The sequence below is a fragment of the Pseudopodoces humilis genome, chromosome 11, assembly GCF_049639895.1.
Source record: "Pseudopodoces humilis isolate 2021_Gansu_Grassland_sample_001 chromosome 11, ASM4963989v1, whole genome shotgun sequence".
In the NCBI taxonomy this organism is placed as follows: domain Eukaryota; kingdom Metazoa; phylum Chordata; class Aves; order Passeriformes; family Paridae; genus Pseudopodoces; species Pseudopodoces humilis.
Window position 1 is genome coordinate 4,410,344 of NC_142210.1, and position 19,158 is coordinate 4,429,501.

Consider the following 19,158-nt stretch of genomic DNA (forward strand, 5'->3'; position numbering starts at 1 on the left):
ACACTGCTGCCTCAGAGAGAAAACACTGAATTTATTTTGCATAAATTGCTGGTTGTCTTGTACTGCCAGGAATCTCACAGAAAGTTTGGGACCATTCCATGGGCAGGCTTGAGCAACTCAGGGTTACTGCATCGTGCAATGCCTGAAGTAACCCCACTGGGTCTTTTGCAGCCATAAAAACAAAGTATAAGCCTTGAACACTTGGGATGGGGAGGAAACAGGCTTTGATCTTTTGAGTTATTAATGGATACTGGTTAAAAATTGGTGGGCTTTGAGTTAAGCTTGACCTGAAGTCCTTGAATCGCACAGGCTGAACCTGGCAAGTCTTGGAGAGGAATTAAAAATGCTCCAAGGCAAGAGAGTTCACTGGCCATGGGAGACCCTGCTCCTCTGGGGATGTGCTTAGCCTGGGCTTTGGTGCTGTAAAGCATCAAGAAATGGTGCACAAAGGGTATGTGGATAAAAAAAAAGAGACCCAGGCAGCTGCTGTGGTTGAACAAGTGCATCCCTGGGCTCTGCTCCATGTCTATGTGAAATACTCCTAACTATGAAATTACAGTTTGTGGAAAAAAAAAACGTAATAAAAATAAATGCTGTGGTTGGCATTTGGGTGAGTGATGTCATTCCTGGGAGCCCTGCTGGGAGACATCCCTGAAAATGGGAGTCACTGTGATGCCCAAACCACCTCTTCCCTGCCTGCTGCTTGCTCTGGAAAGAGGGGGAGTGTGGGGGGAACACCCACTGGGAAATGGGGATCACCCCGGGCTGTGCTGGGGCCAGGGCACCCCATGGGACCTGCACCCTGGACGCTCTCCCCATGGAACAGCACAGGGAGATTGTGATGCTCTGGCTGTTCCAGGATCTCTGCCCTGGATCAGAGCTTTTGACAGGAATGACCTGCTCCTGTTTCCTGAGGTGCAAACAGGGAATAAGCAAGTGGGACCAAATTAAAACCTGGAGTGGAGGAATGAAGGTTTGGTATCCAGTGTCCAGTCCTGCTCCTCCCTCCACTCTGGGAGTGAGTCCATGTCCATGGTGAGACAACCCCAGGGTGCTGTATGGCCTCTGGGCTGCCCATCCCACTTGATTTCCTCTGGGATTGCCCTCTGCAGCCTGCAGGCCCCCCAGGAGCCCCAGACCTCTGAAACCATGAGCTCACCCCACATCCTGATGGGACAAATGAGGGAAGGGACCAACACAGCTGTACATGGATGTGCCTCAGAGACAAAACTTTATGGAACACACAGCACCCCAAAGCCATGGAGCAAAATCCCCTAATTGTGCCCTCTCCTTGTGCCTGGCTGGGTGCTTGGCACTGCCCCAGGAAGGGCACTGGGAGCACAGTCTGTTTTTTTCCTGATTAAACCGAGCAGGAGACCTCTGGGTGGAAATGGAAACCTTTGAGGTTCTTTGTGGCTGCCCCAGGGAGAGCCTGGGGTGCTCAAATCCCTCTGGGCAATTTTTTCAGAACACCTTTTGGTTTGGAAATCATGCTGAAAAGCCAAAGGTGGGGCTTCTGTTTATCCCAGCTGATTTGCTGGCTCTGCTTTTGAGTCAAGGAGAAGTGCAGGATGAGAAAATTCAGGCTGAATTGCCCTCCACAAGCCATTGCTGGGAGATCTGTCCCGGGCAGAGGATATTCCTGTGGCAGCTCAGAGTGGTGGGTTGGGATGTCTGGCTGCAGAGAGGCTCATGAGATCTCTCCCTGTCACACAGGGATGGAACTTGAGTCTGACACAGCAGAGGAGGATGCTAATCCTATAAATGCAGCACCCAAAGGCAATCTCTAACCACAGAGTCAGCACAAAATCATGCCGGGGTTCCCTTTTTACCATGGGTTTGTTGCTGGGGGTCTTTTTTTTGTTTGTTTGTTTTTTTGTTTTTTTGGTGGGTTTATTGCTTTTGTTTTTTGTTTTTATGTTTTTTTTGTTGTTGGGGTTCTTTTGCTTTTTTTTTTTTTTTTTTGCTTTTCAGGACATATTAAGACATATTCAAATGTTTGGGGTGTGCTTCTGGGGCTTTTGGGGATGTCACCTACTGGGCAGACTGATATAATTAAGGGGAATTTAAGGAGCGACAGTGACTGTTGTTATTTTTAATTAAGAGGCTGCTTTTCCAGCACGGTAAGGTTAATGGAGCAGGGGAGAGCTGGGCTGCACAGACAGACAGACAGACTCGTTCCCAAGCTGTAAATCAAACTCCACAGCTCTGATTTACAGCTCGGCGCTCTTCTGCCGCAGTCTCTGGTGCGGGGCTCAGGATTTGGGCTGCCCAAAGCCCGGGCTGTGCTGAGGCTTCAGCTGCTCACTGGGGGTGATTTCCCTGTGGAAAAGCGCTGTGGAGCCCCTGGGACCCCGCTGCAGCGCCCAGAGCTGCGCTCGGAGGTGCAGGGAGAGGCGGCCGGGGCAGCACCCCCGGTGCCCGGGGCAGAGCAGCCCGGCCGGGAGGGCTGAGCCTCGCTGTGCCAGCAGGGGCGGCTGGAGATGGGTGTCCGCAGGGCCAGGGGGGCTCACTCTGGGGTGGGCTCCAGCCAGGGCGGCTGGAGATGGGTGTCCGCAGGGCCAGGGGGGCTCACTCTGGGGTGGGCTCCAGCCGGTGCTGCCGGGAGGAGGCGGGCAGGGCGGTCTCGGGGGGCGGCGGGGGGAACTGCTTCTTGTAGAGGAGGCTGCTGTACTGCAGCTCCGGCGTCACCAGCCGCCGGCAGGTCCGCTCCAGCTCCCGATCCAAGCCCTGCTTGAGGTTATAGCCCAGGATCCTGGCCCCGCCGTGCTGCAGCGGCCGCAGGGAAGAGTCCTTGATGTCCTTGGGGGCCACGCTGCCCGTGCCCTGCAGACAGGTCCTGGCCAGCTCCGCCTGCCGCTCCCGCAGCGCCCGCACCTCCCGCCGCATGCGCTCCCGGCCGATGTCCCGGTCGATCCTTTCCCAGAAGGTCCTGTTAAAGTGGGTGTAGATTTCCCAGTCCAGCCTGTTCCAGGCCTTTAGCTTCTCCACGACGGAGTCCGGGAGAGGGGACTTGGTGCTGCTGTCCCTGGTGTTGAGCGGGAAGGAGACGACGCTGTCCAGGTCCCAGCACAGCATCTCCTTCAGCAGCACCATGGACTCGTCAAAGTACTCGGAGATGAGCAGAAAGTTGAAGGATGCCTCGATGGCCTTCAGCATGAGCTGCACTCGCTCAGGGGACACCTCTCCGTCGGGGTTGAAGCCGAAATCGAAGGTCATGAGGTTCCTGGAGTAGTGGCGGTCGCCGCTGGTGGGGTCGTAGTAGCGGTAGGGCTGGCTGAGGAACTCCTCCAGGCTGCGGACGCGCGAGAAGGCCGACGCTCCCTTGTAGTACACGAAGGAGGACTCCATCAGCTGCACGGGGTTCCTCAGGATGGAGAAGTAGACAGCAGAGCTGGGCACCACTTTCTGCACCTGCAGAGGAGAGAAAGGAGCGTTTAAAGGTGGGGTAGGAAGAAGGGACCCACTCGCTTGCTCTGCTGGGGAGCAGAGGCACCTGCTGGGGCTGGAGGTGGGGGGTGCTGGGGAAGATTTGAGGCTGCAGCTCATCAGAGGAGCTGTGGGGAGCTCCAGAAGGGAGAGCAGTGAGCAAAGCTCCTCACAGTGGGCTGCCACAGCTGCGTGGCTGGGCTGGGATGGAGATACTGCCTGTCTCCTTCCCTTTCCCCATGTCCACCTGTCCTCAGGTAGCATCCAGAGGAGTGGATGCTGGGCACGGCTGACCTGAGCTGATGCACTTCGGATGTTCTTCTCTTGCAGCTGGTCCCCTCTGGGCCTGTCCAGGGAGCATGACATGTCCCAGAGCCCACCAGACAAGAAAGAGATGAGATCTGGTGACTGCTACAGATGCTGTCTCCTACTTTGCCATGGCTCACAGCGCAGGGCTTCATCAAACCTGCTCACAGAAGCCCTCAGGAGATGCCAACAACGTGCCAGGTATCCATGGGCAATCCTGGCTCTCTGTAGCTCATCCCTGCAGAGTTTATGTGCTCGACAGGTGCCCCCCCTTGTGCCCCATGAGCCCCTCTCCCCCTTCCCCGCCCACCTGCCCATACCTCCGGCAGCAGGAATCGCATGTGGTGGCAGAGGATGTTGAAGCGCCGGGGGCTGAGTGGGGAGAAGCCCTGCACGAACCTGGCCAGGAAGTGGTGTGGGTAGTAGAGCTGGAAGCCCCCGCCTTGCGGGAAGGCGAAGGTGAGGTTGTGCGTCTCCCCGAAGCGGAACAGGATGTTCATGACAGTGCTGCTGGCGCTCTTGTGGACTTTCAGGAAAACTATGTCAGTCTTGGGCTTGCACGTCTTCCCTTGAGAGCTGACCCCTCTGGCCTGCTGACCTTCTCCAGCTGTTACCTCCTTGCCCTTAAAGGCTTCTGTCCAGCTTGGGAAAAATCCTGTCTCCAGGTCTGTTTTGTAAGAATCCCCTGCCTGCAGATGTTGAGCTGAGTTTGGGACGGGCTGTGTAAATGAGTTGCCCCACTCAGGGTGGGGAGAACCCACAGCTCGAGGCTGAGTCTGGCTCTGTACCTCCACCTGCACCATTCCAGGTGGGGACATTTCCCTCTGCTTCTCTGTGCTCAGCCTGTTTGCAAAGATGATGAACTTGCTGGTGACAGCTTCTGCCAAAACTGTGGTGACCCTCCCGGGAAGGCTTGGAGAAGGACTTTCTCTGGCTGCTTTTTCCAGGCCCTGAAGCTGAGGTTTCAGCGCCGTGGGTGCCAGATGGGCTTTCACCTTCCCGCTGCTCTCTTCAGGCTGCTGCATCCAGTACTCCTCTGGGCTGCTTTCCAGAGGGGTCTCCGGTCTGAAGTACAGATGCATCCTGAAAGCATCCTCAGTCGAAGCAGGGGCTGGCTTGGCTTCCCTCTGCCTCTGAGGGGAGTCAGCCTCCCACAGCAGGTCGGGGCTGTGGAGGGCAGAGCCAAGCCCGTGGCCCGTGGTCTGCTGCAGACCACGCTCCAGCTCACACTGGCAGCTCCTGTGACAGGGAGAACACAATGCTCAGCTGCTGGAGATGGGAGGACAGTGCAGAGGCAGCTTCTCTGCAGCCCAATGAACCCCCTCACCCCCCAAAGTCACCCTAAAATGTGTTTTCCTCTTTTCTTGGGCGGGGGGGTGGCATTGCAGATGGATGTAGGGGCTTTGCTGCTGCCCTGGAGGGTGGGAATAGGTGCAAGAACTTGGGCTTAATCATCTTGGAGGTCCTTTACAACCTTAATGATACTAAGAAGAAGAGAAGGACAGGTCAGCAGTGAGATGACAGTGTCTCTGTCTTGCTGTAGCATGACAGGGTGGTGGATGGGGTAGAGCAAGAAGAGGCAAGGAGAAAGAAGAGCTTTTGGTCTGGAGAAACTGCAGGAATGATTGTAGATAACCCCAGACTGGGAGGACTGGGCTCAAGGGCAGTAGGGTTTTGTGGTGAGCCAGGACAAAGCCCAAAGCAGCCTTGTCTGACCCCAGGGTAGGCTCATTTCTGGGCACAGGCATGAGATGTGGGACCCCCAGAGAGTCCTCTCTCACCTGGGCTTTCCTCCCTGTCTAAGGAAGACCCTGCTGGGTGGTTTTTGGGAGGGCAGCTCTGAGCCCACCTCAGTGGCCAGAGAAAGGCTGGAGCAGAAGGTGCAGGTTTATAATTCTGCTCAGGACCTACCCAGGAGGCTGCAGCTTCTCCACAACCTGAAGTGTGACCAGGAGGAGGATGAGGAGGCTGAAGGAGATCCAGAGCCGACCTGGCTGGCACCTGTAGATCGCGCTCAGCTTCCTGTAAGGAAACAGACATTTGAGACCATTCGTGGGGAGAAAAAGCCAAGACCAGTTATGTGTGTGAGGCAGGCGGGAAAGGAGCCTTGAGGCTTTTTAATATTTTATCTTTTTTAAGGTGAGGTCACATTTTCAGGGGCAGAAATGCTACAGAGGCAGCGATAACTGAGGAACCTCCGAGGCTGTGCCCCAGCAGTGCAGCCTCGTGGAAATTTCCAGATGAGCCACAGATATTGTGCTGAAAAGCAAACAGTGATAACCATTGAGTCCCTTGGCGGCTCAGGGACGCCTTCCTGGAGCAGCCTGAGCTTCCCCCAGGCAGCAGGAACAGGGCACTGCCTGTGTGTTCCCTGCCCTGCCTGGCCAAGAAGGATCAGGATCCTGTCTTTATCAACATGGACAATAAATCTCCTTTTTTCCCTGCTCTCCCCACTCTCTGCTCTTGGACTGCCATCTGCACAGGCTCCAGCTGTGGCTGAAGATGTGATGCCCCCATGAGGGCCCCAGCAGTGCCTGGATTTTAGTCTGATTTTAGCCATGCCTACAACAGCAGTGTGATTTCTTCAGGCCATCAGAATCATGCTGTCAGGGTTTGGGTTGTGTATGGTGATGTTAAGGCCATGGAAATGCTGCCACAGGGCTCCTTCTGTTTGTAGGGCTTGCTGCAAACCCTGGTGGAGCTTGATAGTAGCTTTAACCTTCAGTGGAATGGTTGAGGGGCTGAATTTCCTGGAAAAAAAAAGGATTTCTTTGTATTTTATTTTTTTTCACAGAAAGGATGTCCAGTCCCAGCAGATGTGACACTTGGAATCATGGGTTGGTTAGTGGTGGCCTTGGCAGTGTTGGGGGAAAGATTGTACTCAATGATCTTAGAGGGCTTTTGCAACCTGAATGATCCCATTATTCTGCTGGTTTTTCCCCAGGGAGCTCACTGTTGCATAACAGGAGATGATTTGTACTGAGGATCTGCTTAAACCCTCTGGGACTGGGCTGTGCTGTGGGGGAAGGCCAGCCTGCCAGCCCCATGGCTGCTCTCCCCTCTCAGGGAGGGAGGGCCACAGGCAGTGAGGATCTAAATGGGAGGAACTAATGACAGCTGAAATCTGGACAGAGCCTGCTTGGAAGCTGCATTCCAGCAGCCAACCTGGGTTCATTGGTGTTTCTGGCTTCCTGCAGTGGTCAGCTTTGGACCAAGACAGTGAGACTGGGACTCGTTTGTTCCAGAGCTTCTTCATCTCCATGGTGCTCTATGTCCTGCTCTGGGCAGTCCTGTGACATGTGGGAGCAGAGCTCACTTGGTGAGGCAGCAGTGACACAAACATGGGCTGTCCGAAGGGGTCACGTGCATCCCACCAGGGCAGGTCAGGAATTTAGGTTTGCTATTGAGAAACTGGATTTGTTCCAGTAAAATCAACTGTCATGATTAAGTAGCAGCACTGCTTGCAATGGTCAGACACTCATGGACACAGTTCTGCCCTGCTCCCACTAATGTCCCTTCACTGAGCTGAAACTCTCAGCTCCTCCCAGGAGGATTTCAGTGTCTAAAGTAAAAGACTGGAAAGGCTGTGAGGTCTAAAGCCACAGCAGTGCTACTGAGGATTCCAAAGGTGTCATTACTGCATGTAATTACTGTCCGTCAGCATCACAGCATGCCCAGTCCCAAAGGCAACCCAGCAGTATCCATGCTCTCTGCCACTTGAGGAGCAGACTGCCAAGCTCAGATGAGACAGGAGGTGGCAAATGCACGTGTGGGTCACTGCCTGGCCATGCCAGTAGCACAAGGAGACTCTTGTGAGGTCAGAAATAAACAGATGTGACAAAAACCGGAGCAGAAAAATGCCAAATGCTTAAACAGAACTTAAAATGCCAAGAGGCATTTTAAAATTTTAAAGAGGGAGGGTTGGAGCAGAGACCTGAGGCTGCCCCAGAGCTAGTGAGAGGAAAGGTTTGTTGAAATAACTCCATGTGGAAGATCAGAGAGACAGAGGGAGAAGGCAGTGAGGGAGGAGCTGCTCCAGAGTGAAGTGATTCCTCTGGATCTGGTTGGAGACTCAATCCAGCTCTCCCGTCACTCCAGGCAAGGCTGATCATAATTTTGTCTGGCTGATCATGGTAAGACAAGCAGCAAGAATGGAATGAAGAGCTGCACTATGATATTTAGTGATACACACAGACTCTTGGGGGATCTGCAGGAGCACACAGTAATGGAGGCAGAATGATGGAACACTTCCCCCCAGGCAGAGCTGGGGCAGCACCCTCTACCATTCCACATCTGTATTTGGTGCAGGTATAATTCTGAGCTTGCTTCCACAGAGGTCCCAAACTTTCAGCCTATGAGGATCTGTGAAAGATCCAGGTCCTCTGGCTCTTTTGAGGTGGCTGTTGTGTTGGTGGAACACCCAGCTGAGAACACACAGCATGTGTTGGGCTGACGTGTGTTGGGGCTGGCCAGTCTGGCACAAAGCCAGAGCCTTTCCTTCCCTCCTCGGGCCTGGCTCTCCTGGGATACATGGACATCAAGGAGGGTGTGCTGAGAAAGTGGCAGCGCTCAAATTTGTACTGAAGATGCCAAGAAGTTGCATTGAAGGCAGCAAAACACTGATTAAATGGCACATGGTGCATGAGCAGCCCTAGTCTTGGAGGCTGGGGCAAGCTGGAAAGACGTAACTGAACAAGAAACCTTTAAAAGGCTCCACTGCCCTCTGTGGGTAACCCCTGCATGGCCTCCTGTCCATTTACACATTGGGATGGGATCAGGGACGCGTGTCTTGGGGCAGAGTTAAACACCTGAGCACCAGGAAGGTGTCCAGGCTGCACTTGGAGCCCTGCAGGGTGGATTGGGCTGCAAGAGCCCAACTCCTGCAGAGTCTTTGGAGATGCCTCCATCTGCAGACAGGCTACAGCTGAGGAGCCCCCTCAGACCAGAGCCCGTGTGCTGTCACCTCCAGAAGTGACAAACAGGGTGCAGAGCTGGATGCAGCACCCCAAAGATGCCTTTGGCTGCAAGGGCTCAGTGGAAGGGCCGGACCAGCTGGATACCCCTATGCTGACTCATGGAATTTAGTCCAAACCTGAACTGCTGGTAAAATCTTTGCAAGGGGTGGTGTTCCAGCTGTCTCAGTGCCAGCCCCAGCCGGGAAGAAGGTGCCACTTGTTCTCAGCAGGACTGCAGAGTTCCCCTCTGTTATCCCCTCCTGCTCCAAGCAGAGCTTCCCTCTGACCCATGCCCCTTCCCCGTCCAACACAGAAACAAAAGCCCCAGCCAGGATGGGTCTGTGCCTGGAAGTTTCTGGGCCCTTAGGGTCCCAGCCAGCTGCAAGTGCTGCAGGAGGTGCTGAGGCTGAGCTCACCAGGCAGGTGAGTGGCAAAAAAAGATTTTCTTGTTTTGCTGTGCCCAGATATTCTCCAGACAGTGAGCAAAGCTGCACAAGGAATTAATGTACACAGTACGTACACAGTACAGCCACAGCCTGCTCCCTCTGACCAGCCACTGGAGCCATTTTTTTGGTAGTAAATGAGAAATTGGGCAAAATGGCCAGCAGGATGCTCAGGTAGCACAGCAAGGGCACAATGGCACTGCCTGCCTGTGTTGGTGCCCACACTACACTTGACAGCTGGGCTGGGAATAACTCTGAGCCCTCTCACCCTGCAGCTCTCGCCCAGCCAAAGAACTCTGCTGCAGAGTCAAGCCTTGCCCTTCCCTCATCCCTCCTGTCCCAACCAGAGGCTGTGGAAGAGGGCCCTCACCCTAGGGGTTGCCATGTGAAAAACTTGCACAGAGACACATTTCTGCCTCACATCTAGTCCTCTGGTGATCCCTCACTGGGACGCTGCAGGAGGGACCAGCATCCCATTGCCCTGCCAAGGTCTGTGCCATTCTCCTTCCTTTGTGGCAACAGCCTCACAAAAGATGCTGTTTTCCAGCCACCCTTGGAGCATCACCAGAAGGGAAAAATCCCCATCACCCCAGATTGCCCTGCACTGATGTGGAGCAGAAACACCTGCCCTGCCCATTCCCATCACCACCTCAACTGTTTCCCAACACGGAGGGATCTGCAAGGGCACCTGGACATCACCTCAGGGTAGGATGGAAAGAGAATTTTACTTAGGGAAATAGTATTTTACTTAAATAAATACATAAAAATATTCCACTTACGTGATCAAATACCTTCTGAATTTCAGCATGGTGAGCTGGAGCCTTGGCTAGGGAGCAGGTGGTTATCATCCGCCCGGGAGACTGGAAAGCAAACACCCGGAGCCTGGATTGTGTGCTGTGGCCAGAGGCCCCTCCCTGGCGGGGGCACTGGGATGGAGATCCCGTCAGACCTTCCCACCAGTGCCCTGTGCCTGCCCCAGGGAGTGCCCAGCCTCTGAGAGGGTGAGTGGCACCGTCACTCCTGCCACGTAACACAGAGCCTTGGGCGGGCTGTCCACCCATGCCAGTGTCCCTGCCTCACTCCTTGGTTTCACCCTTGGCTGTTAGTGTTCTGTTTTGACCCTTTTTTTTCCTTTCTCATGTCCTGATTTTGCCTCTTGACAAAGCTGAGGGCAGAGATGGTTGCGATTGCTGAGCTCTTGGTGATCCCGATGTCTCCAGGTCAGCGCTGCTGAGACTCTGTGATGGCTGGGTCACTCCTGCATGGCAGGGACCTTGTCCTCTCCAATGCACCACGGCTCCATCCATGCTGGGCTGGGGCTATGGCAGTCCCCAGCTCCCTCCTTTGCTGGCTTGGGGGGCACAGGGGGCCAGTCTGAAGATGGCACATGTCAGACATCGATGTGTTAAGTGGTGTCTGGAGCAGCAAATGTGATGAGGGGAAGCAAAGTCATCAACCCCCCGTGCTGGGAGTGTGCTCTGCCAGGATGAGCAGCAACAGGACAGCCCTGCCAGGAAGTCAGCTGGCTTCCAGTACCAGTGGGAAAGTGGGCACTGGGTCTGCTTCTTGCTGGCTGGTAGACAACGTAAGACAGCTCAAAGGAGGACAGGGAGGCTGCTCTCCACAATGGAGGTCCTTTGGCCACATCCTTCCCCTTCAAGGCTCACCCCAGCATCCTGCACAGCATCAGCCATGCCCTCGTGTGATAGGTCCCAGGCAGTCTGGCAGGGACTGTGTGCTTCTCCTCTTTGGGCACAGACTCCCAGCGTGGTGTGGAGGTGGAGAGGGTGTCTGGGATGTGGGACACGAGGGCCAGTGGCTCAAGCTGTGTCACAAGCAGTCTGCAGGACCAGGTGTCCCATGTGCCTGCTGGCCCTGGAGGAGAGGACCGTGGCCATGTGTGCTTTCCCTTAACCCATGGGGCTCAGCAAGGGCATAAGGGGTGGATAAGTTACTTCCAGCCTGGGCCTTGGCTCTCTGGAGGGACAGAGGGGCCCAGCTCCCTCCTTCCCTGTTGCCAGCAGGGAGGCAGCCATTCCCCTCACCCTGGCACAGGCAGGCGCTGCCTCTCCCCGTCCACCTCATCAAAACCACAAGTTTGCTGTGGGGCTCTCATGTTCTCCACCCATCCTGGGCTCCAGCTCTCTGCCTGGGCTGGCAGGTACCCTGGGAGTCTGGGGCTGCCTGAGAGCCATGTAAAAACTTGCAGGGATCAAATCCTCTCTGGTGCAGGGGCTGAGGGTCAAGCCTTCTCCCCTCTGCTTCCCTCTGCACAGCCATGCTCTGTGCAATCCAAGCTGGATAAGCCTGCTTGGGGTGGATGGCTGAGGGGTCTGTGAGCATCCCCTCTGCAGGATCTCCAGGAAACATCATATTGCTGCAGGGCATGGGGCACCTTTGCTTGGGAGCATCCAGAGGCTCATCAACATGAGGGTGTCCGGACAGGCTTGATCTTGCACCTCTTTGGTTGTTTCCTCTTGCTTGATGGTCACTGGTGGGATTTGCCACTGCTCAGCTCACTTGTTTCCTTAAGGACAAACCTATTAATCCATGGTGACCTCATGGAGGTCTAGTTTCCATACGTAATCCTGCTCAAGATATCCTCTATTCCTGTCTGCAGCCTCTTCTTGGGCACAACTTGAGGCAAAACTCAAAAGGCAAAGTTCCTGCAGGAATGTGGTGATGGGAAGCAAGGCATGTGCTCTCCAATGCCTGTGTGCTTCCTGTGCCAGAGGCTGCATCTGAGGGACCTCAGCAACTCTCTTGGGATCCTTGTGCAACCTCACACCTGCATCCTACAAGAGGCTGTGCTGGACTGTGACCTGGGCAGGAACAGTGTCTGAGGGCTTTGGTGCAGATGTCACTCCCCTGAGACTACACCTGGTGGTCTCTTCCCTCCCACAGAGGCTGGAGTTGGGGTCAGGACATGGCCAGGTAAATGCACCTTCTGTAGTTGTGTCTCTTGAGAAGCAAAGGTGCTCTTGTAGGAGGGATTGGGCACATCCTTAGGTGGCAGCTCGTTCACTGCTGATCTCAGCAAAAGGCAGCTGAGGGGCCCCAGAGGCTCCAGTCCCTTCCTGCCCCCTGTCCTTGTGCAGGATGAAGAGCAAGGACATGGCCTCAAGACCCTCAGGACCTTGCCACTTTCATGCAATGGATTTCCTGCTTGGCCTGTCCATGCCTAGAGGAGCTGCTGGTGGGTTTTTCCCAGGATTGCTGGACATGCTGCACCTGGAGAGCAGCAATCTCTGGTGCAGTTGTGCCTGGGGTGGAGGTGAAGAGGAGAACATAGGAAGGTGCCTCTCTGGCAAAGAGTAAAGGAGACCTGGGAATGTGGTTGCCCCTCCAGGGAGGAGGAGAGCAGACCTGTGAGCCAGATTTCCAAACCTGGGCTGGACCAATTGCCAGAGAAATGGGTGGTGCAAAAAAGAGCCCTAGCGTTTGTGAGGGCTTGAGTAACCTCAGCCAGCCATCTGCCTCCCTTCATCCTTTTTCTTAATCAGCTTATTCCTTTTCTACTGGATGTGGATCACTCCAGCAGAAGAACAGCCCAGCAGAGAGCTGTGTGGGGGTTTTTGTTTGGGCTTGCTGAAGGCAGATTCTGTTTGCCATCAACAACGCTCCCTGCTGTGCCCTGAGGTGTGAAGAGCCAGCAAGGACCTTCTGGGCAGGAGCAGGGGAGCTTTGTTCTCCTGAGAGAGCTTGGATGGAAGGAAAGTGCTGCAGAAATGAGGAGCAGGAGAAAAGCCACTGCTGCTCCCTGGGACAATTCCTTGGCTAAGGAGGAGCCTGATCATCCTTGTGTGTGCTGGTGAAGGGAGGCAGCTGCAGCCCGGAGGGTGCAGGTAGCCAGGGAGGTGTCTTTGTTAGAAGCAGAGTCTGGGATCCTGGGGAAGATGAAACTGCTGCAGGGCTTTGCCAACTGGGGCAGTATCTGGGTATTTCCTGGGTCTGGAGTGGCAGAAGTTTCTTTAGTAGGGTGTGGAGAGTGATGGAGCTCCTGCTGGAAATGGATCCTTGCTTCTGAAGTCAAAGCAGAACATCTGCAAAATAAAAAAAAAATCTCAGAAAGAAGGAGTCAATGCTGCTTAAGTGAACCCATTAGCTGGAGCAGGTAAACTGGAATGATATAGAAAAGTTATATTCAGGGTTAAAATTATCCTGGGAAGGTCCAGGAGTCAAAGTGCTACTCATGAGCTTGTGTTAGAGGGGCCTGGAAGGTTTCTTGGCAGTGCTGTGACGGTGGGGCAGACTCCAAAAAACCCTGGTTGGTACAAGGAGATGAGGAGCCCTTCCACAGGGCAGCAGCAGGGTGGAACTGGCTGCATCCAGTGGGAGTCCCAGTGCCCAAGCCCAGAGTCTCCTGGCTCCACGCTTGTCCCTTTGCCTCCTGCAGGTAGCCAAAGTCTGAGGACCTGGAAGGAGGTTGTTGCCACAGGGATAAGACAGGGAATTAATGCCTGATGTGGGGCTGGGTTCCATTCCTCCCAGCGGATGACCACAAGGACCCTGCTCACACTGCTTAGGCATGTTTTCCCCCCATATTTAATTCTTTCATTTTTCTATTTATGTTGTGTTTGTGTGTTTGCATGTGCACTTTGCTTAAACAAGGATTTATCTCCATCATTTTCTGCCAACACGTGGTCACTTTGTCATTTGTGCCCTGGCAGTCTGGAGCTTGCTGGATCTTAAAGGGGGGATGAAAAGACATGAGGACTGTGTGTGCCCTCCCAGCAGGAGTCAGCTGGCAGATGCAGGCACAGATTGGGAAGCTGAGGTCTGGGACACTCCAGTTTCCTGGGTCTGAAGTTATTCCCACAAAACTCCCAATGGAGAGAATCTTGAGAGAAGGACGAGCTGTCCCCTCGCTGCCAGCAAACCCTTTGTGCAGCTTTTTCTGTTTGCTTTTCTGACCAGTTTCTAGACAGACCTGTTCCTTGACTGACCCATGATAATTTCTGGATGACTCTCTCTGGGGTATCCAGCACTCTGCCTTATCAGCAACGTGCAAGTTTGCTCTCCGAGTCGTTCTCCAATCTATCAGCCCGTGGGCCTCCCCTTCCGCTGCTGGGCAGCCGTCCTCCATCAGTACCCACCTAAATTGATCTCAAGTTAATTTTACACTTAGCAGGGAAAGCAAGGCATGCCCATTTCCCATTCATTCCAGCGGCTCTCCTGGACACTGAGCCTGCCCTGCAGTGGCCATGCCCAGCTCTCTGAAAGGATGCTCAGGGAGAAAATTCATCCAGCTGGGAATTTGGGAGCAAAGCGTGGTGGGAGCTGAGTGCAGGATCAGTGCTGTGGCTGCTGGGCTGTGTGGGACCTCACTGTCCTGGGTACCTTCTCCCAGAGACAAGGCAGAGGCTGTGCCAGCACTGGGCAGAGCTCCTCTTGGCTGGGAAGGCTGAGGAGCAGCTGGATAAGCATGGCTTTAGGCAAGGAGTGCGCTGTTGCTCTGGCTGTATGGTTTTGGCTGGAGTTGGGGACTTTGGCCCTAATCGTACTTTTGTTTGTTCTTTAATCTCAGTCACCTTATCAGAAGCCTTTGAACAACCAAACACGTCTCTACTCACCTAAGAGAACAGGCTTTGCTGTTTCTTTTTGGTTGATTTTGTTTGCGTGCCAGAGACCTCCAGGAGATTAAGTGATCCCTCACAAACCTGGGCTTTGCCCTGAAGCCTCTGGAGGCTGCAGCACTTGGGTGCTGAAAGACATCTATATTTTAGGGTGACTGACATTGGACCAGATCCCTCAGGGCCTTGTAGGATCCAGGATCTGAACCATTCCTGAGACTATTCATGCTGTCTTCATCAAATACATCAGGTTACATGTTACTGGGAGGACTTGCTGGTCTGTTTGCAGAAGAAGAAATCAAAGTGGGCATCCCAACCATGGGGTGCCATGGGCTCTCCTCAGCAGAGGAGGGATGAGCCTCCCCTTGTCTAGTTTTGGGCTGTTCAGAACAACAGAGACCTGAAGCACCCAAAATGGGTCCAATGGAGGATGACAAAAATGCTGAAGGGCCTGGAGCATCTCTGTGCCCAGGAAAGGCTGAGGGAGCTGGGGCTGCTCAGCCTCGAGAGGAGCCCCAGCTGAGAGGGGCCCTCAGCCCTGGGTGTCCCTGTGAGCAGGGAGGGCTCCGAGCAGGGACCAGGAGGAACAGGCAGGAACTGACCCCAGGAAGTTCCACCTGGACATGAGGAAGAACTTTCTGGGTAGTGCCTGAGCCCTGGACAGATCCCAGAGAGGGTGTGGAGTCCCCCTCACCGGAGATATTCCAGAGCTGTCTGGACACACTGTGTGCCATGAGCTCTGAGCTGACCCTGCTGGTGCACATGGACCCACTGTGGTCCCGTCCAGCCTGACCCATTCTGGGATTCTGTGGGGCAGCTGCCATGGGTGAATTTCATGCAGCTTAGTTTGCTCCCACTGCCTCCTGTCCTGTCACAGAGCACTGTTGAGAACAAACAGCCTGGTCTCCTGCCTTCATTTCCTCCCATTAGATGTTTATACACATCTACAAAGTCCCTCCAAGAGTACTCTGCTCTGGGATGAGCAGCTCCAGCTCTCTCAGCTGCTCCTCACGTGAAGAATGCTTCAGACCCTCACCACCTTCATGGCCTTGCACTGGACTGGCTGCAGTCACTGCATCTCTCTCATACTGGGGAGCCCAGAGCTGGACCCAGCAGTGCAGGTGCAGTCTCACAAGTACTGAGCAGAGTGGGAAAGGAGGCTGCTGGAGCCAGGGAAGCTGTGTTTGACCTAGGGATGGCCAAGGATGTCTTTAGGACTCTCCATGACCATTGGGAGCCATGTGCTGCATGTGACTGGGATGAGTGGGAAGTGTACGTGCTGGATCCAGCCCCACCTTTGCCTCAGCCAGTGCTTGGTGCCCCCAGCAAAACAGTGGAAATTATTTTCAAGGGAAGCCTGGAGAGAAAAGCTGTATTGATCGAGGGAAACTGGGTGGAGCAGGTGTTTACAGAGCAAATGCCTTTTGAAACATATCAGCAGGCAAACAGGGCGGGGACCTCACGGTCTGATGCCATCTCCTATTTATGGAAAGCATGACAGGATGTCCAGATAAATGTGATGCCTCACCTGTCAGAAAAAACAACAAAACAGTGAAATCTAGGAGAGATTTTATGGTTTCTAGGAAAGTTCAGCATCTCCATGTGTGTACTGAACAGTTGCTCCTGTCACTACAAGATAGGCAGCGAGGGGCTGGAGCGTGTCCAGGGAAGGGAATGGAGTTGCAGAAGGGTCTGGAGCACCAGGAGGAGCTGGGGGAGCTCAGCCTGGAGAAAACGAGGCTCAGGGGAGACCCCTTTCTCCACTCCTCCTCCACTCCCTGGCAGGAGGGTGCAGCCAGGTGGGGGTCAAGCTCTGCTCTCGAGGAAGAAGGGACAGGATGAGAAGAAACAGCTTCAAGTTGTGCCAGGGGAGGTTCAGCTTGGATATCAGGGAAAAATTCTTCACAGAAAAGATTGTCTAGCATTGCCACAGCCTGCCCAAGGCAGTGGTGGAGTTCCCATCCCTGGAGGGATTTAAGAGTCATGTGGATGTGGCACCTGGGGATATGGGTTAGTGGTGGCTTTGACAGTGCTGGGGGAATGGGTGGACTCAGTCCTGGAGGGTTTTCCCAGCCTTACTGATTCCTTGATTCTATGTGTGAGTTACCCCAGCCTCATCTCACACTGAGGGGTGTTCCTGGGCTATGGAGGGAAGCTGAGGGTCCTCACCTGAAGAGGATGGCCAACATGGGCTGCTCTTCAGGGTCTCCAAGGGGAGCGTCCCTTGCACACCTGCCCTGCTGACTGAGATGGCTCTGCAGGGTCATGCCACAAACAGTTTGCTCTCCTGTCTCTGAGCCCCATCTCTGTACAAGCGAGCCCCTGTTCAGTCAGAGGAAGGACACTGGAGCCTCCTCCTCATATACCAAGAGCCTTAGAGCTCCCATGGGGCTGTGTCAGAACTCCTGGGAATTTGTCCATGGAGTCCCATCAACAAATGGAGTAGTGCTAGTGTCCGTGAAGGACTTGGAGATGGAAGAACACCCACCAAGGAAATGGAAAAACAGTGCCTGACAAACTATTATCCAGAGATCTGGGAGTCTTGGGTGGGCTGCAAAACCTGTGTATGTCAAAGGAAAGATGGAAAACATCAGGACAAACCAGCAGGGCATAAGCAATTCAGGATGTTCCTTACTGTGTTGATGAAAATGTTTTTCTCCAAGGAACACAGAGGTGCTGTGCTGGATTTTGTTCTCACCAACAAGGAGGGCCTGATTGGGAATGTGAAGCTCCAGGGCAGCTCAGGTGCCATGACCATGAAAGGTTCAAAATCCTTAGAGCAACAAGGAGGGCACTGAGCAAACTCCCAGTCTTGGGCTTCAGGAAAGCAGATTTTGATCTCTTCATGGAAGTGCTTGTTAAAGAACCATGGGGTTCTTACCCTGTAGGTAAGAGGGGCCCAAGAAAGCTGGTTGATATTCAAGGATCACTTCCTCCAACTCAGAAGTGATGAATCCCAAGAAAGAAGAATCCCAGAATGGTTTGGGTGGGAAGCTCATCTTGTTTCACCCCCAGACACAGACACAGCACCAAGTGTGGGTCCAAGGCAGGGTTTCTGCTGAAAGCCCTGCCAGGGCTGGATCTGCTTCTGGGTACCAGAAAACTGCTCACAAACCTCCTGCTTCCTTCTCCTCTGGAGAGGTGGGAAGGGCAGAAAGGGCCACCTTCATTCCTGGCATGGCCCGGGGCCTCCAACTGGAGTGTGCTGCTGCTGGGAAGTACCAAAGAGCCACCTCCTGCTTGCCAGGGTTTTCCCACCTACACCTCCATGAGATTTCCCTCTGTCTCCAGGGCAGAAGGCACCATGAGGCTGTGGTCGCCCTGAGAAGCCTCACCCCGTGCTTGGCTGTCCTGGTTGGGTCAGACACAGCCCCCAGCACTCAACACCAATGTTTGAGAGCTATTCCTGGGAAACAAGGTCCGCCAAGGCAGCAGGGAGGGGTGGGCAGAAGCTCAGTCCCAATTCCAGGAGCTCTGAAGCCACCCATGGAAGGGGGTGGAGCAGGGTGGCAGCGAGGGTTTGGCACCCTTTGGGATGCACAGCCACCACAGAGCTCCTGGGAGTGCCCCAGAATGGGGAAGAGCTCTGGGCTTCTTCAGAGGAGACCCGCTGAATATGAGGCACGTCCCAGTTGGGGCTCTCTTGTCCTGGGGAGCCCAGCACTGGATTGACAACATTCCAGGTGTGGCCTCCTCAGTGCTGATCTCCTCCTTGATCTGCTGCCAATCTCCAGTGCATCAGCCGCATGATCTCTGCACACAGCAACCTTCACAGGGGGAATTAGAAACATCAGGAGTAGCTCCATTCCAGGCTATGGGAGGCAGCCCCTGGGATGAGGATGCTGAAGGGCAGGAGGCGCTCAGGATGAGAGCAGAGGACACAGTGCCTGTGTGAGGAACACTGGGTGCTGCCCTGGCAGCATGGCATGGCCTCTGCTTGTCCCCAGGGCACGGCCACGTTCCACCCGGGCAGGGCCTGGCTCCCAGCAGGTCTCTGCTGCCCTGGCTCAGCAGAGAAGGACAGAGCCGGTCACAAGTGGGGGCTCAGGAAGAGGAACTTGCTTGCAGGGGTCCTCATCCCTGATGGCTTTGGAGGCAGCACCCTTAGTGCTGGGTGCAGGGCCAGTGGAAGTGCTCCGGGAACCCCAAATGAATTTACTGGTCCCAGTCCCAGGGCAGGAGGGACACTGGAGCCTGGTGCAGCCCAGCAGGGGAAAGGCAGCTCAGAAGGCTTTAGCACCAGCTGGCCCTGGACGTTGCTGGCTCTCAAAGCTTCCCACAGCTTTCCCTGTGCCTTTGGCTGGCCCCCTTCAGGCCAGCGCTCACAGGAAAGCCCAGGGCACAAGCAGGACCCCTGTCGGCACTTTCCCTTGTCGCTGCTGGGCTCGGCAGTTCATCTTCCATGCACAAGGAGATTCCAGCCACACGGGGATCTCTTTGAATCATCACCTC

At 54.5% G+C, this 19,158-nt stretch overlaps 1 protein-coding gene across 1 annotated transcript; it reads right to left on the reverse strand.

Annotated features, from left to right (window-relative positions):
• Window positions 1–2,086: 2,086 nt before the first annotated feature.
• LOC102104114 (galactose-3-O-sulfotransferase 2-like) lies at window positions 2,087–10,006 on the reverse strand. Its single transcript, XM_088061140.1, has 4 exons — window positions 9,913–10,006; window positions 5,647–5,757; window positions 4,056–4,974; window positions 2,087–3,414 (listed from the first exon to the last, which is right to left on the reverse strand). The coding sequence occupies exons 1-4, from the start codon at window positions 9,939–9,941 to the stop codon at window positions 2,572–2,574; spliced, it is 1,902 nt and encodes a 633-aa protein (XP_087917266.1). The 5' UTR covers window positions 9,942–10,006; the 3' UTR covers window positions 2,087–2,571.
• Window positions 10,007–19,158: the final 9,152 nt, after the last annotated feature.

What these genes read in the sequence shown, in the direction of transcription:
- LOC102104114 (XM_088061140.1), bottom strand. Translation starts at nt 9,941, where the DNA reads ATGCTGAAATTCAGAAGGTATTTGATCAC. An exon ending in TTCAGAAGGTATTTGATCAC is followed by an intron (nt 5,758 to 9,912) that starts GTAAGTGGAATA and finishes GTTTCCTTACAG; the next exon opens with GAAGCTGAGCGCGATCTACA. An exon ending in GAGAAGCTGCAGCCTCCTGG is followed by an intron (nt 4,975 to 5,646) that starts GTAGGTCCTGAG and finishes TCCCTGTCACAG; the next exon opens with GAGCTGCCAGTGTGAGCTGG.